Here is a 15,705-nt window from a genome sequence, read left to right as displayed (position 1 = left end):
TTTTTTAGATGCATCTGAATCGGCAACTAGAAATTTCTTTATTGTGCCCATACTAAGTGCGTGTATTACCATGTATATTAGCAGGCACGTGACTATTATGTGTTTTCTTTTCATCTGGGTCATCATGAATATGTGCTTTCACTATGGCTTCCTCAAGTGTTTTAGGGTCTGGGTCTTGCATACTTCTTAAGCTCGGGTGTCAGACCTCGTATGAACCCCCATACTTGTTGAAAGGTATCTAAGACTTCCAACTTGAGGATAACATCCCGATTGTGAGAGATATATTCAAGTAGTGATGGGTATTGGCACACGGAACATGTGTCCCAAGCTGTCCAATTCCGATCGGCCTCGTTTGTAGGCAAAAATTCCTTGCTAAACATTGCTTCAAAAGCTGCCCAACTCTGTGGTAAGATGTTCTTCTCCTTGAGAGACATCCACTATTTCTAGGCCTTACCTCCAGAGTTAAGCTCGTCTATAGAGCTCTGACTACGTTCGGAGTACGTCGTAAGGCGTGAATTCCATCCCACTTTGCTGAGAAAGATATTCACTGCATCCTTATTGCGGTCTCGGTCTTCTCCTTAAAAATCGGTGGTTTGGTGTTTTTCAACAATTCATCCACCTCTTTTGCAGTGAGAGTATGCAACGTATCAGCATTTGGGCCTTTCCCTAGATTAGAAGTGCCTTGCCCTTGTGTAGCAACATGCTCATGCATGTGCATGTCAGCAGGACTCTTGGACTGTTGTTGCATTAATTGAATTATTAATGTGGATAGTTTAGTAACATTTTCATTTAAAGCTTTAAATTTTTCATCCATGACTGTCATGCGTGTCTGAAGTGCATGAAATTCTTGAATATTGAGCAATTCGTAAGTATCCTCACCTGCCATAGCATCGTGGGTACTCTCCTTGAGAGGATCCGGCCGCGGGCCATCACTGGCAGGATTAGGCATACTTTGCTCAAAATCGAATGTCATATTGATATCCGAATCCATGGCGACACAATGTAGTGTAAGGAATAGCAAGAAAAAATACATGTAGATGTAGGATGCACCGCCAAGGCTAATTAAGGTCAATTAGCCTTGCTAATTACGTCGATTGTCCAAATTGAAAACGATCCAAAATTTCAACCGTGCAGGTACTTGTCTTGAACATGTTGCAGCCGAATCGAGTGTGAGTGGTATTGCTTTCGATCGCAATCAACTTGAGAACTATTGTCACCAATGAATCCGCTTATGAATCTTTATCAGCGTGCTGAATTTTTGCAGCCAGCACACAGGGAATTTGTGAAAGCCGTATACTTGCTGGCCCGGTCTCGATTCCACTCGGATGTGTGCTCGAGTTTGTTTCTCGTGGCGGGGGTGTGTATCTGTTGTGGGGGTTTGTATTACCCCTAATATTTAATTTAAAGTCGTAAGGCCCTTAGCCTTAGGCGTTTAAGTGTGAATGCCAAGCTTCAAAATGCGATCGCTGTGAGTAGGTAGTGCGCAGAGGCTTGGGAAGCTGAGGGTGGATGATACATTGCAAGGCGGGCTTCGGCCTTGTGCCGAGAAGTGACCAGCAGACCTGCGCACATCGGTTGAGCCCGTGCAATCGATTTGGTGCTCCTGCACCCATCGGCTCTCCTTGCCAAGTCCGCTTGCCCATGGTGCTTCCTCCTCGTCGTTTTCCTTAGCAAGGGGTGATCTCTACAGTCTTCGACCACGACATGCAATCATGCAAGGATTTGTGTGGCTAAAAAGCACCACGCCTTCCCCTTTCCCCAAAATAGGAACTTAGCTCTGATACCAGTGTAAGACAAGGGAAGCTAGAGCCTGAGAGTCCACCACCCAACCACCCATTATATAGCATAGCCCTTGGCCTTTTGCCCTAGTTGGACTCCCTTTCCACACAGCCTAGCCCCGCCCTGCCCTTGTATAGTCCAGCCTTGGCGGTGTCCTGACACTTTGACCTTAGGTCAAGCCCTCATGTGAAAAGAGATCGCCTACTTGTGGCGATGGCGCTGCAGGCTGCTCCAGACTCGTAGAGCATGGTTGTAGCACCCCGTGTGGTGCTCCATCAAGGTCGCTCAAGAAACATGTTGTGCTCACTGCTACAGCGCACGCCGGATGAGCTCAATAATGCCCGCAAGGGCAAAGGTCGAGCTCTACTCCCTCCCTCAGCCAAGCCTGGCTGCACACGCCCGCGTGGTGCATTTTTTCCTATTGCCTAGCAGGCGGCCATGCCCGCCTCCAACTCCCTTTGCATGTGCATGCTTAACAAAAGCAGTGGTCCATGACCCACCCCTCTTGCCTAGAATACCTTGCTCTTGATACGAGTGTAAATACTAGGGGAGACTAGAGCCTGGAATCCACCTCCCAACCTCCCACTATATAGGCTAAGCTCCTAGCACTTTGCCCTAGCTGGATTCCCTATCCACATTGCCTAGTCTGGCCCTTGGCCCAATCCAAGACTCTCTAGCCTTGCCCTTGTCCTGACATTGAGCATGACTTGACCAGCCTTTAATCCAAATGCTATCGCTTTAACAATTGCGATAGCATGACTGGTTGACATGTCCTCAACTAGCTTTTTCATCCCTCCTTTGCCAAAGTTGGTCGCCAAGGGCTTCCCTGTTTCACTAAGATGTATCTTTCCTTCTTTGAAGAAGACAAGATCTTTACCCAAGGCATATTTGAAGCTTTAACAGTCCCTTCTTGGATGGTCTGGGTGGTCACACCATATGCACCTATTTACAAACCCCTTTCTGTTTTGAGGTCTTTGACTATCCATATGTTTGCTCTTTTTCTTCAATCCTTGCTAGCTTTCATTTCAGTTTGTGTATGCCCTTCACAAGTTCTTCAAGCATAGATCCATCATCCTTAGAAGCTAGCTACAACAGCATTTTTTGACTGCTTCTCAGTAATGGCAAAAATTGAAGCACCATTGTTCACCACCATCTTGTCTCTTCTGCATTGTATTTTTGCCAACATGGAAACTGCATCTTGTACATCATTTCACCTTGTCTTCAAACATTGCTCTGTATCTTTGTCTTCCAAGAGAAGCTCTAACTTTTCTTCGATTTCTTTTCCCTCTGCTTGTAGGAAAAGTTCTACCTTCTCCCTCTCCAAGGAATCTTGTTCAGTTTGTGATAGTTGAGCATAGCGTCGCTCAAACTCTCTGAGAAGCTTTGCAGCAGAAATCCCTTCCTTAGGCTTTGCAACCCAACTTAAGAAAGTTATTTTGGTCACCCTCTCAGAGTCCTCCATAAAGTAGTCTTCTTTTAGAGCAAGCTTGAATTCCTCCCAATTTCTTCCATGAGCATTTTGAATTGCCCTAATACGGTCTCTGATCTATGGGACACAAACTAGCTCAAAACTGTGGACCATGTCTTCCTCACACACTCGGTTCAACTCCATTTATTTCATATAAACTTATAGATACTTTGTGATGTCCTTGCCATCAAACTGGTGAATTATCTTCACAATGGACTCTCGTGCTTTTGTGGTTGAAATTTGGATTCTTTTTGTTGCTCGTTGTTGCTGCATATACATGGAAAATGCTTGAAACATCTGCGTGACTGCAGGATCAAAGTGCATCCCATGTGTCTCTAGATTTTCATCCATGGCTAGAAAATTGTGTAGATCAATTCCCAACTACCACGCCAACAATTTTAATTCGGGTTCACTAGAAATGTCAGACTGTGTGTGGTCTAGCTGGGAAGGTGCATAACCTCTAGCTGTGAGAGTTCGTGATGAGAGTCACAAACACTTTAAGATAAAGCGTTTGTGAAAAATCACCAACTCTCTTTCTAAAGATGACTGGAAAGCTAAGAGAGTTCGTGACAAGATAGTCAAAGACCCTCTCTCCTATTATACTTGGAAATTGCTTGTTTTCATAGACTAGTTCGTGATAAAATGATCACCAATTCACATCCAACTTTACTTAAAAAGAGCAATTAAGAACACTAAACTTTCAGCCATGAAACTTTAACTCTCACAGAAACACAACTTTCGATCAAAACCCAAACCTCTTTCATGGTATCATACATGTAACCTCGCCCCTAATTACATAGTCGTAACATCAAACAGCTGAAAGGAATACACGAGCTTCCACCTTCATGGCGACCATTTTATGAATTTGTAGAGATTTAAGAGCTTCTAAAGTGAATCCCACACACCATTTTGGTGAAGGAGTACGAGCGGAAGTGCGACGCGAGAGAGAGTGCGAGAAGAAGAGCACGACGATATGGTGAACTCGCTCTACTGTAATGTGTAGAGCATAGTGAGTTCTTACCCGCCCACTTACCTGGGCGACCACATTGGGCTTTATACCCCAACAACGTCCCACTTAAAGTCCAATGTGGTACTTTAAGTGTGAGAGAAGCTACTATACAAGCTAATATACAAGAGATGTAGAGAAGTGATGTACTACCCTACACCTAACTGCTTGCGAAAATGCGCAAAGCTCTCTGAGGGAAGTCCTTTTGTAAGTAGATCAGCAGAATTTTCTGTGGTGTGAACTTTGACAAGCTGAAGTTGCTTATCCTCGAGCATTTCCCTGATGAAATGATATTTCACATCCACATGCTTTGTCTTTGAGTGATAAACTGGATTGCGAGCCAATTGTATAGCACATTGACTATCACAATATAACACAGGCATCTCTTCTTTGATTCCCAAATCTGTTACTAGTCGATTAAGCCAAATTGATTCTTTGCATGCCTCTGATGCTGCAACATATTCAGCCTCTGTAGTAGACTGAGTAACACAATCTTGTAATCTAGAACGCCATGATACTGCTCCACCAGCCAATGTAAAGACATACCCTGACATAGACCTTCGGTTGTCTAAGTCACCTGCATAATCTGAGTCTATAAAACCCTTTACACTTAGCTCCTGACTCCCATAGCATATACGCATACTCTTTGTAGCTTTCAGGTATCTCAATATTCCTTTCACTACCTCCCAATGTTTCTTGCCTGGGTTTGACATGTATCGACTTACTACTCCCACTGCAAATGCAATGTCTGGGCGAGTAGCAATCATTGCATACATCAAACTACCCACTGCAGACGCATATGGAATCTTATCCATTTCAGCGTGTTCTTCCTCAGACACAAGACAATCTTGTTTTCTAAGTTTCACATATGGTGGCAATGGAACACTCAATGCCTTTCCCTTCTCCATATTGAAACGTTGCAAAACCTTGTCAATATACTCTGTTTGAGATAACCAAATCAACTTCTTTGATCTGTCTCTCTCAATGCGCATACCAAGTATATGACTTGCCTCATCCATGTCTTTCATGTCAAACGATTTTGCCATCTTTGACTTCAAAGCTGAAATTTCTTCCAAGTGCTTGCCAGCAATCAACATGTCATCCACATACAAAATAAGGATCAGCCAACTGCCATCCTTAGCCTTCTTTGTATATAGACAGTGATCGAACTCACTACGTTTGTAGCCTTGAGAAAGCATAAACTTGTGGAATTTATGGTACCATGCCCTCGGTGATTGTTTTAAGCCATAAAGACTCTTTAACAACTGGCATACCCAATCTTCCTTGCCTTTCTCAACAAACCCTTCTGGCTGCTGCATGTAAATTTCCACATCTAAATCACCATGCAAGAACGCTGTCTTGACATCCATTTGGTGCAACACCAAATCTAATATGGCAACCAATGCAAGAAAGCATCTCAATGTAGTCATCTTGACCACCGGAGAGAAGACTTCATCAAAGTCAATGCCTTGTTCTTGCTTAAAGCCCTTGGCAACAAGCCTTGCTTTGTACTTTGGCTGACTATCATGAGCGGTGATCTTATACCTGTAAACCCATTTACAGGGTAGAGCCTTTTTGCCCCGTGGTAATTTAACTAGCTTCCATGTTTGGTTTTTATGCAGAGCTGTCATCTCTGATTGCATGGCCAATTGCCAATTCCCGGAGTCCTTCATTTGCACTGCTTCCTTGTAACATGAAGGCTCATTGCAATCAGTCAACATGACATAATTCATAGATGGAACAAACCTATCAGGAGGTCGCGTGACACGTTCATATCTACGCACAATAGGTGGCTCAGGCTCAGCCACAACCTGTGGTTCCACTCTATCCTGTCCTTGCTCCTCTTGAGCCCTGACATCTTGTCTTGCACGTGCAGGTCCATCTTCTTGGAAGACAACTCTTCTAATCTCCTCAACCCTCTCTGGTTTAGAATGATATTTTGATTCATTAAAGTGAACATCATTGGTGCGGACAACCTTTCTGGATTCGGGATCCCAAAGTCTGTACCCCATCCCACCAGAATTACCATAGCCTAGAAAGATGCACTTTCTACTCTTTGGCTGAAGTTTGTTCCTAAATTCCTTTGGAACGTGAGTATATGCCTCACAGCCAAAGACTCTGAGATGCTTGTATGAGGGCATTTTGCCTGACCATACCATCTCTGGCACTAAATCCTTCTGCAAAACCTTGCTAGGAGATCTATTTACAAGATGAACAGCTGTTGATACAGCTTCAGCCCAAAACCCATTTGGCAGTTGTGCATTAGACAACATACTTCTTAACTTCTCTTGTATGGTCCTATTCATCCTCTCAGCAACACCATTTTGAGGAGGATTGTAAGGAGCAGTAAGTTCACGTTTTATACCTTTTGACTCACAAAAGTCCTGAAAGGCCTTTGAAACATACTCTCCACCATTGTCAGTGCGTAAGCATTTAAGCTTCTTGCCACTCTGATTCTCCACAAGTGTCACAAACGTTTTGAAAACACTAAACGCTTCATCCTTGTGCTTGAGAAAGTAAACCCATACTTTCCTCGAGTAATCATCTATAAATGTCATAAAGTAAGAAGCTCCCCCTAGAGATAGGTTAGGCATAGGTCCACACAAATCACTATGAACAAGTGCCAACTGTGTATCTCTTCTACTGCTTCTATGCTTATGTGGCTGCTGTGTTTGCTTACCATACAGACAATGTTCACAGAATTCAAAATCATTAAATGAAAAGCCAGGCAAATAACCAGAACGAGACAAGATTTCCATTCCCTTCTTGGACATATGTCCTAACCGGCTATGCCACAAAGAAACGTTCGGCTGCTCGATTACATTGATAACATTTTTAGAGACATTTGATACATAAATCATGTAAAGTCCTCCAGACTTTACTCCATGTGCTACTGTCATAGAACCCTTGGATATCTTCCACATGTTCTGTCCAAAAGTGGTGACGTAGCCAGCATCATCAAGTAAACCTGTGCTGATCAAGCTCTTTGTAATTGCGGGAACATGTCTCACATTCTTTAGCGTGAAAGAAGAGCCATTCTGAAACTTCAATTGAACATCTCCAACACCTAAGATCTCACATGTCTGCCCATTGCCTAGCCGAACATGATCTTTAGTGGTTACATAAGAGGTAAACCACTCCTTGTTTGGAGACACATGAAGTGATGCCCCTGAGTCTATAATCCAATCACTCAGTGCATTTCCATCAAATGCTGTAAGAAGAGCTGAGTCCATTGTATTCTTCAAGAAGTAGATGTCTCCTGACACTAGACTGTCATCCTCTGCAACAGTGCTTGTCACATTTATTTCTTGAATCTTCACTGAGGACTTGTTCTTCTCACCATGGTCTTCAGCTTTCTCTTTGCCTTTTTCTGCTTTCCATTCTCTGCAGTCTCTTTTCATGTGACCCTTCTTGCCACAATGGTAGAATTCTATGTCACTCTTGCCTTTAGCACTACGGGACTTGCTACGAGACTGATTCCTCTTTCCACCTTTGTACTTTTCTTTGGTCCTTCCCCTGACAACTAAGGCTGTTCCTTTGCCTTTTTCCATTGTCTTTCTATTGGTTTCTTCAGTAAGCAGACCTCCTTCTACACCTGCTATGTTCAAACCATCTAGAGGTGCAGAATTACTCAAAGCTGTGCGAAAAGTGTCCCAACTTTCTGGCAATGTGATCAACAGGAACATAGCTCTAACAGGTTCATCAAACTTGACACCTTGAGCTGACAACTGACTATAGATTGTGTTGAATTCATTCAGAGGATTGGACATAGGTGTCCCTTCTTTCATCTTCAATTCAACAAGCTTCTTAAGCCAGTATACCTGTGAAGCTGCACTCTGCTTCTCATAAAGATCACTCAGCTTTAACCATGCTTGATAAGCCGACATCTCGTCTGCTACATTGAAGTAAACGCTTTCTGCCAAAGTCAGCATAATGGTAGAAAGTGCCAATTCATCCATTTCGCTCCATTCATCTTCGTCCATATCTTCTGGTTTTATCCCCTTGAGCTTTATAGATTTTATCTGCTTCTTTTGTACCAACACGTGCCAAATCTGCTTCTTCCACAACGGGAAATTGGTTCCATCCAGCTTCTTGATATTGTAAAGAGCAGTGTCCTGTGATCCAGCCATAGCTACGCTTCACAGTAGTTTACTTTTCTGGGAAAAATTCGGCAGAGTTTCCCCTGTAAACTGACCTCTGAACCAATATCAACCTGTCAAATGAACCAAGAAAGCTTCACATTCTGCATAAATTTTGGCAGAGTCTCCTTTGTAAAATGGCTATGGTGTACTAAAAACATACCAAAAAATAGCTCAAAAAACACTGTCTCTTTGACACTGTAAGCTGCGGGTAAACCTGTCCTACACGTGTACTGTCTCTCACTGTCCTGTCACTGTCCTATAAGCATAGACTACGACAATGCCTCAACGGTAGTAAAGCAAATATGTAATCCCAACTGTCTAACTCACAGTCAATACATCCTAGCTACCTATCTAAGGGTGCTCGAGGGATCGCTCCAAGACCTGTATCACCGAAAGGATCTCAACATTCGAGAATCTCCCAGCTCAATAAAACCTCACTCGACCCTCAACAAAGGCTGCAGTAAATCTGACAGTACATAGACTTCCCACAAAGTCATACATCCACAAATTTCCCACTATATGTTGTAACCGCTGCGGCGGTTGTTTGCTGCGTGACTCACAGCCAGCAAACCCTCAACAGACATACATCATCTCTGACAATACATCCCATGTGGAAGTACCTGCAATGTCAGGATGAAATCTGGAATATCAAGCAGCAAACACAAGTTACCTGATGAACTAGTGGATGTCGCCTACAGTCTGTGTGTAGATGCGCCCGTGTCGTGTGTGACACGCCTCCAAGAACTGTGAGCCGTCCTTCGATGTGTAGACAGCCACAAATCAACACTCTGGGAGTGTTGATATCCTCAGCACCTGTAGTCGTAGGCCAAAAACCTCAAATTTGGAGAGTCGGATCTGCACCCGTCGAGACCACGTAGTCGAAAATGGCCTGCGTAGACCTTTGTCGAAGCCGAATGGTGGCCGAGATGACCTCATAATGAAATTCTGACAACACCAAGCCCTTTGGGCTTACCCACGAGATTTGGGGCTGTATCTTCGCCTGTCGAATTTCACTTCAATCTGAGTTGGTGACTCTAGTCTCCTGCAGTGCTGCCCCGAGCCTCGATCTGAGCTCTGATACCAGTTGAAGGAGCACGAGCGGAAGTGCGACGCGAGAGAGAGTGCGAGAAGAAGAGCACGACGGTATGGTGAACTCGCTCTACTGTAATGTGTAGAGCATAGTGAGTTCTTATTAGGTTTTTACAAAAGAATATGTGTACATACCTGACGGCCCGCCCACTTACCTGGGCGACCACATTGGGCTTTATACCCCAACATTTGGTAAGAGGAAACTCTAATTCACTCCCGCACAAATCAGATACAAGATTACGAAGAGGGGGGATTGCACACATAGATTGAGCAACCATGGAAGCAATTGCACAGTAGTGATAAATTGCAGGTTTTTTCAGTACAAGAAAGCCCTCTCTCTCTTCCCCACAAAAATCTCAGCTGACGTGGTCAATTTTTTTGCCATTTTTTCACTTTGAACCAAAACTAAGCCATTTTTGGCTCATTTTTGACCCAAAAAAAATGCCATTTTGATGCAAAAAATTTAGGATTGTGAGGTGACGGGTGACGTGGCAAGTCATGCAAGCACCACAGACAAGTGGCACGTCAGGTGGTGGATGACATGGCATCTAATGTGAGGCAACATGCAAGGTGACAGTCAAGGGTGGTGGATGATGGATGACGTGGCACACCAAGTGTAAAGTCAAACGTTTAACTATGGTGATGTGAAAGGTGACGTGGTCATCTCACAAAATGGGCACAAGTGACACATATACTTGGCCACATACACATCCAAATAATATTGGCAAAAATGAGTTCGAAACAGGCTCCAAACCTAAGTCATATTAGTCCCACACTAGTGAAAGTAATGTCTGAACGTAGAAAATAAACTCCATAGAGCTCTATAGTAGAGTATATGATGGACTGATAATAACTACTACGGCGGATAGAGGTATATTCGAGGATCCAAGACAATGAGAAACGTAAAGAAACAAGCCATCCGTAACAAAAATCACTTGATGCATATTTGCCATGCACAAATTATCTTGATGAAACACAAATGAGGCATGTGCAAGTCCAATTTTTATTCCCAAACAAAGAGAATTTACAAGATTTGTTAAACTCCTCAATGATGTAACATCAATCACATCCAAACATTGTTCCACGTCTATATTTTTCCAAACCAGAAGATTATCAACTACTAGACTGCACATAATGGATCCACAACTGAATATCCAAAATTGAATCAGCCCTACTGATCCATCAGGCCTCTCTCTAATTTAAGTTTAGCCATTGCGACACGGCCACGTCCTCAAGGCTGTCATCCCATGTCTCTAATTGGAGTTCTGCTGGTTCCGTCATCATCATCGCGTCATTCTCAAAAGCTCCATCAAGCGGCAGCTGATCGTGCTGGATCCAATATTCATAATAATTAGCTTCTACCTCAGCATCATAATTTGCGAGTGCTTCACTAGAGGAGATGTTATAATGCGGCATCGTGACCTGCAGACACTTGTATTGATGAGCGCCTAATATAGTAATGCTCAGCTAGCTGCTCACAAGTTTAGAATAATTAATAGAGTACCTGGGCGGCCCCTTGTGCAGTCGACGCAGCCAATTCTTCCAAGCTGGAACCCGGCCGGATCGGCATTAAGGTAGTGTCGACGTTGGGCTCGTGCATAACAACCTGAGCTGATACGCCGCCTGCTTGGAAAATCTGAGCTTCCATTGGTGGCCATACAAGCTGTTGGCCACCGTGATCTGCCGATATTGTTGCTGGCCACGGAGAGTACGCATGAGCAGAAGAACTAGTAAGATATTGGGCCTGTTGCTGAATCAGTAGAGGTACGTCTCCACCTACAGTAGTATTATAAGTAGCTGCACTGTCGTTTGTTTGATGAAAAGCTGCCTGCTGCAGGTAGCTGCTGGTTGGGTTTGTCCATAATTAAGGGTGCCAGAACCTGGTTGCTGCAGGTAGCTGTAATTATCGGCAATGGAGCTAGCTGATGGTTGTGTTTGTCCATTAAAGGTGCCGGCACTGCCTTCCTCAATAGAATAATTGGGGCCGCCTTCCTGCGGTTGCACTTCATTAGCTTGAAGCAGCAGCTGATTGTGGAGGCCGAGTATGTGGTTGTTTACTATATTGCTCAAGTCCTGGCCGCTAGCTGTAGTACGCATGCGTGCATCTGCAAGACCCTGCATGTAGAAAAACAGTGCAAACGGCCGCATTTCATCAAAAGTTAGCTTGCTGAATACTACGCTGAGTGCTCGAGCCTCCAGCTGCTTGTCCGCCTCTTGAATAGGACAAGCACTCATCTGATCATTCTCTCCCGATGGTTGCAGAGGTGCGCCGGCGACTGTACCAGCCTCATTAGCCGCTACTGTTTTCTCCGAACGGGGTTTTCTGGCCCAAGGACGGTCGCCCGCCGCTGATCTCCTTTGCCCTGCATGGCGCACCGTGGGCCTGATCTCTGTTTGTTGTTGCACACCACAGTCATGTCATGACTGCTGATCAGCTCATATGCGCGCTATTCATTCTGGTTATACATTTGTCTACTAACCTTGACCGGCAGGACACGACGCACTCGCGCCGTCCGAGGTGCCAGCTGGATATTAGGTGGAGGTGTGAGCACATCATTGGGGTAGCGTTGGCGAGCTTCCGTCTTGGCAAAGGCCCTGATGACAGCTCGGCATATCAAAAAGCCTTTTTGTTGGAGCTGACTGTATTCCTTTAAAAGCTTCGCCGGCGAGGCCACCACCACAGGGGCTTCCATGCAGGCGTTGGTCGGCCGGTCGAAGGATTCCCGGTTCTCTCCCCACGCGCTGACAAACTCTGGGCGTAAAGCTTCATAGTTTAGATTTATGACGGCTGCAGCTGCATTGTACGCTCTGCCATATTGTCAAAAACCAAAAAAAAAAAAAAGGGTTTTCAAAAGGACTTTACTGCACTTTGGATTCTGAAGACAAGCTTCGCCCAAAAAAGGTGGTCATGGAAAATGATGGAAATTGGAATTATGATAAAAGGGTCTTAGATTTCAAGCACCGATAAATTAGGTTTCCTTGAGGTTCACTTCGATTGTGACCACATGGCGACCACTTCGGGACCATCGAAGGGCGCAAAACCAATCTTGCCGCCCCCAATTACTGTGGACCATTGATCCCACCTCACACAAGGGGTGTCAAATAATCACGAAGACTAAGCTTAACCACCTTCTAAATGGAATAAACCAATATTATAGCTAAAGGCATACCTCTCAATCCCCAATTTCTAATTATCTTTCATGAGGACATATACACAAGAAGTTTTGGACAAATTCTCACAATAATTCCCACATTGTGACTTACCTCAACATCATGAGCTTCTATGAGGGAGGCATCGTGTACCTAGTTAGGTACGATTGGGGGCAGAGGACCGTCGGTCCGGTGGCATGATGTTATGCATTGTATGAAAAACACTCAAGAAGAAGACTCCGTTTTCCTACATGAGAAATTTTCTAAATCACATCCCCATGATTGCCTACATGAACATGTAGCCCATTGTTTCTCTCTAAAAGAATGCAATAAAACGACGAAAATGAGAAGTTAAACGACGTAAAAAAAATTATGTGTTTTAATGCATGTGATGAGGCACAAGAATGAGAAAAAGATAAAACTACGTTCAAAAATTACACCATTTTGTCGCGCAATTTCTAAACGCGCTTCACGTTGTCGACCAGCTAGCTACTGATGCCTTGCAATGCGCAATCAGATCACCTCTGCGCCTGCGTTAACCATCTCCCTCTCTCTCTCTCTCTCTCTCTCTCTCTCTCTCTCTCTCTCTCTCACACACACACACACACACACACACACACACAATTAGCGAACCTTCTTCCTGACAAACGCAAGTATCTTTAGCTTGTGATGCAAAGACGAGGATCAAAACACACGATGAATAATGAGTCTCACGTATGTACCTATGTGCCTATATATGCATCACTTGCTTGTTGATAGCATCATTGGAGAAAGACATTAATTAGGGGTGATTGAGAGTGCGAGCCTAATTGGGATTGAGATTCTATGCAACGTTGGGATTGTGATTGAGAGTGAGATAGCTCGAGGGTGATCGGCGTCGTGACACTCCGTGTCCAGAAGGGGAAACCCAGAGACTATACCACTTTCTAGTTGTTTGTTGCTGAATTGGAATGCCAAATAGAGTTGTCCTCGGACTGTCATCTCTTGCAGTGCATTGATAGCGGGGTATGCTGAGTTGTGCTCGGCACTAGGGTGGTTGATAAGTAAGCCTAATGTGATTATCAACAATGCTTTGGCCGAGACGTATGCCAAATGTGATGTGTTTGCCAGTGCTTGATCGATAAGTATGTCAAATGTTTTGTTTGGCAATTCCTTGGCCGATATGTATGCCAATTTTGATGCAATTCAGAGAGCACAATAAGTGCTTGAGGATCTTTTTGATTGCGGTATTGCCCAGCATAGTTGTGGTGGGGAAGTGTTGAGCTGCTTCAACCCAATGTATTCACTGATGCTTACACCTTGAAGGCATGTGACCTTATGCAAGGCCTTCCCATGGGTTAGAGAATTCATGACCGTTTGTTAGAGCTATGCTTGGCAATGCTTTGGTTGAAGAGATCGATGTCAAATGTGCTGCCCTTACAAGAACACATAAAATTCTTGATGAGCTTTCAGTTCAAAAGGTCGTCCCTTGGAGCGCATTGGTTGTAGGGAATGCCCAACAAAATTGTGGCAAGGGAGCTTTGGATTGTTTAACACTACTGCTAGACAAATGCTATAGGAGAAAAATGTTGTGCTTAAGCATTGCCTTGGTCGACATGTCAAAGTTGCAGAGCAACCCTGACGACCCTCTTCAATCCTTGTCTCACAGAAAACAGAGCAGGTCAAAGTTGGAGCTGCCACATCATCATGCTTTGTCACATATCGCATCAATCACGAAATTGTGAGTGATCAGTTGGAGAGAAAAATCGGGTGCATTGGATTCAAACATAGAGGAGATATTGTGTGAGGAAAAGGGGGGATAGGGTCTAGAGGGGATAGGAAGCACAGATTTCATTAACGTATACATGATCGGGTGATTACGTAAATAACTCTAGTATTTACACAAAAAATCACGTGATCACGTTAATTGTTGACGTGACTTTGATTTTGACCTGCAAAAACCTACAGAGCCAGTTAGCCCTCCGGGCTTTTTCATTTTTCCTGCGGGGCCCGCCAGGCTACTGCATATAATTGGCAGGCCCGCCGGGTATATGCAGTAGCCCGGCGGGCCCGTCGGAAACATTAAAAAGTCCGACGGGAGTAATTATATATAGTAAATAGTGTTCTAACCCCAGTCTTTTAGCTAGGCAAATCCTTGGGGAGTGTATCAGAGTGCCAGGTATAGTCATCTCCATGTGAATTGACCTAAGGTTACAGAGTCACAGGTCCTTTTTTTGGGCCGAACGTGATTCTTAATTCGGTAACCACTTCTAAAAATATTTAATTCGTTTACTAACATAAAGGTACGAAACCAAAACAACTGAAAACTTGGAGAATCATGCTCATTGCGGAGAAGCCATTGGTCCAAATGAGGGTTGTAATTGGTTTTAGAAGATGAGCATATGTAAATGACGAGTCGATAGTCAAGGGTCGGATGTCCTCTACTAGTGTACCGGGCATATAAAGATATCCTTGAAGTCTTGCATTTGAGTTGATTTACACTTTTCACTCCACAGTATAAGAGCTATAATCCTTGATTGGATTAAAATAGCTTTTATATATTGGATTGGTTGCATAGGTGGGCTACAATCCTTCACTGGGTACAAGTAGTCCCCAATTGAGTGATTATATTGAAGATTTATTTGCGTTAGTTCATGCATTGGTTTATACAGAGAGTGCATTATATATTACAATAGATTATTAGTGCATGAAATGACCAATCATATATTATATTTCTTTCGTTTGTTTTTTTGTAGCAAATGAAATTAGATGTGTCTTATTGTTTGCAAATCAAAGTGGACATATAAATAATCATTATAATAATAATTGCACAGAGAGATTCATAGCATTGTTATAGTTATTATGCCATGGATAGACTACATTGCAATGTGTATGGTTGCTCACAATACAGGTGATCGATATGTGGATTGACTAGCGTGCATTGAAAATCTCATATTGTGCATCATGGTTACTTTCCTATTGGATGGTTTTTAAATTATAATATATATTGAAAATAAGAAAAATGTTTTAAAAATTGAATATCTAATTGTCCTTTTTTCTACAGTTTTAATTTAAAAGCAATGGAGCAAACT

At 43.5% G+C, this 15,705-nt stretch overlaps 1 protein-coding gene across 1 annotated transcript; it reads right to left on the bottom strand.

Moving 5' to 3' along the window:
• Window positions 1-11,260: 11,260 nt before the first annotated feature.
• Window positions 11,261-11,719, bottom strand: LOC147416617 (uncharacterized). The gene has a single exon (XM_086508218.1). It carries the CDS (start codon window positions 11,717-11,719, stop codon window positions 11,261-11,263), a length of 459 nt encoding a protein of 152 aa, XP_086364344.1.
• Window positions 11,720-15,705: the final 3,986 nt, after the last annotated feature.

Source organism: Adiantum capillus-veneris, unplaced genomic scaffold, assembly GCF_014529385.1.
Source record: "Adiantum capillus-veneris isolate H3 unplaced genomic scaffold, ASM1452938v2 Hic_scaffold_753, whole genome shotgun sequence".
Classification (NCBI taxonomy): domain Eukaryota; kingdom Viridiplantae; phylum Streptophyta; class Polypodiopsida; order Polypodiales; family Pteridaceae; genus Adiantum; species Adiantum capillus-veneris.
The sequence above is the reverse complement of the archived record's forward strand: the minus strand, read 5'-3'. Positions and strand labels throughout refer to the sequence as shown.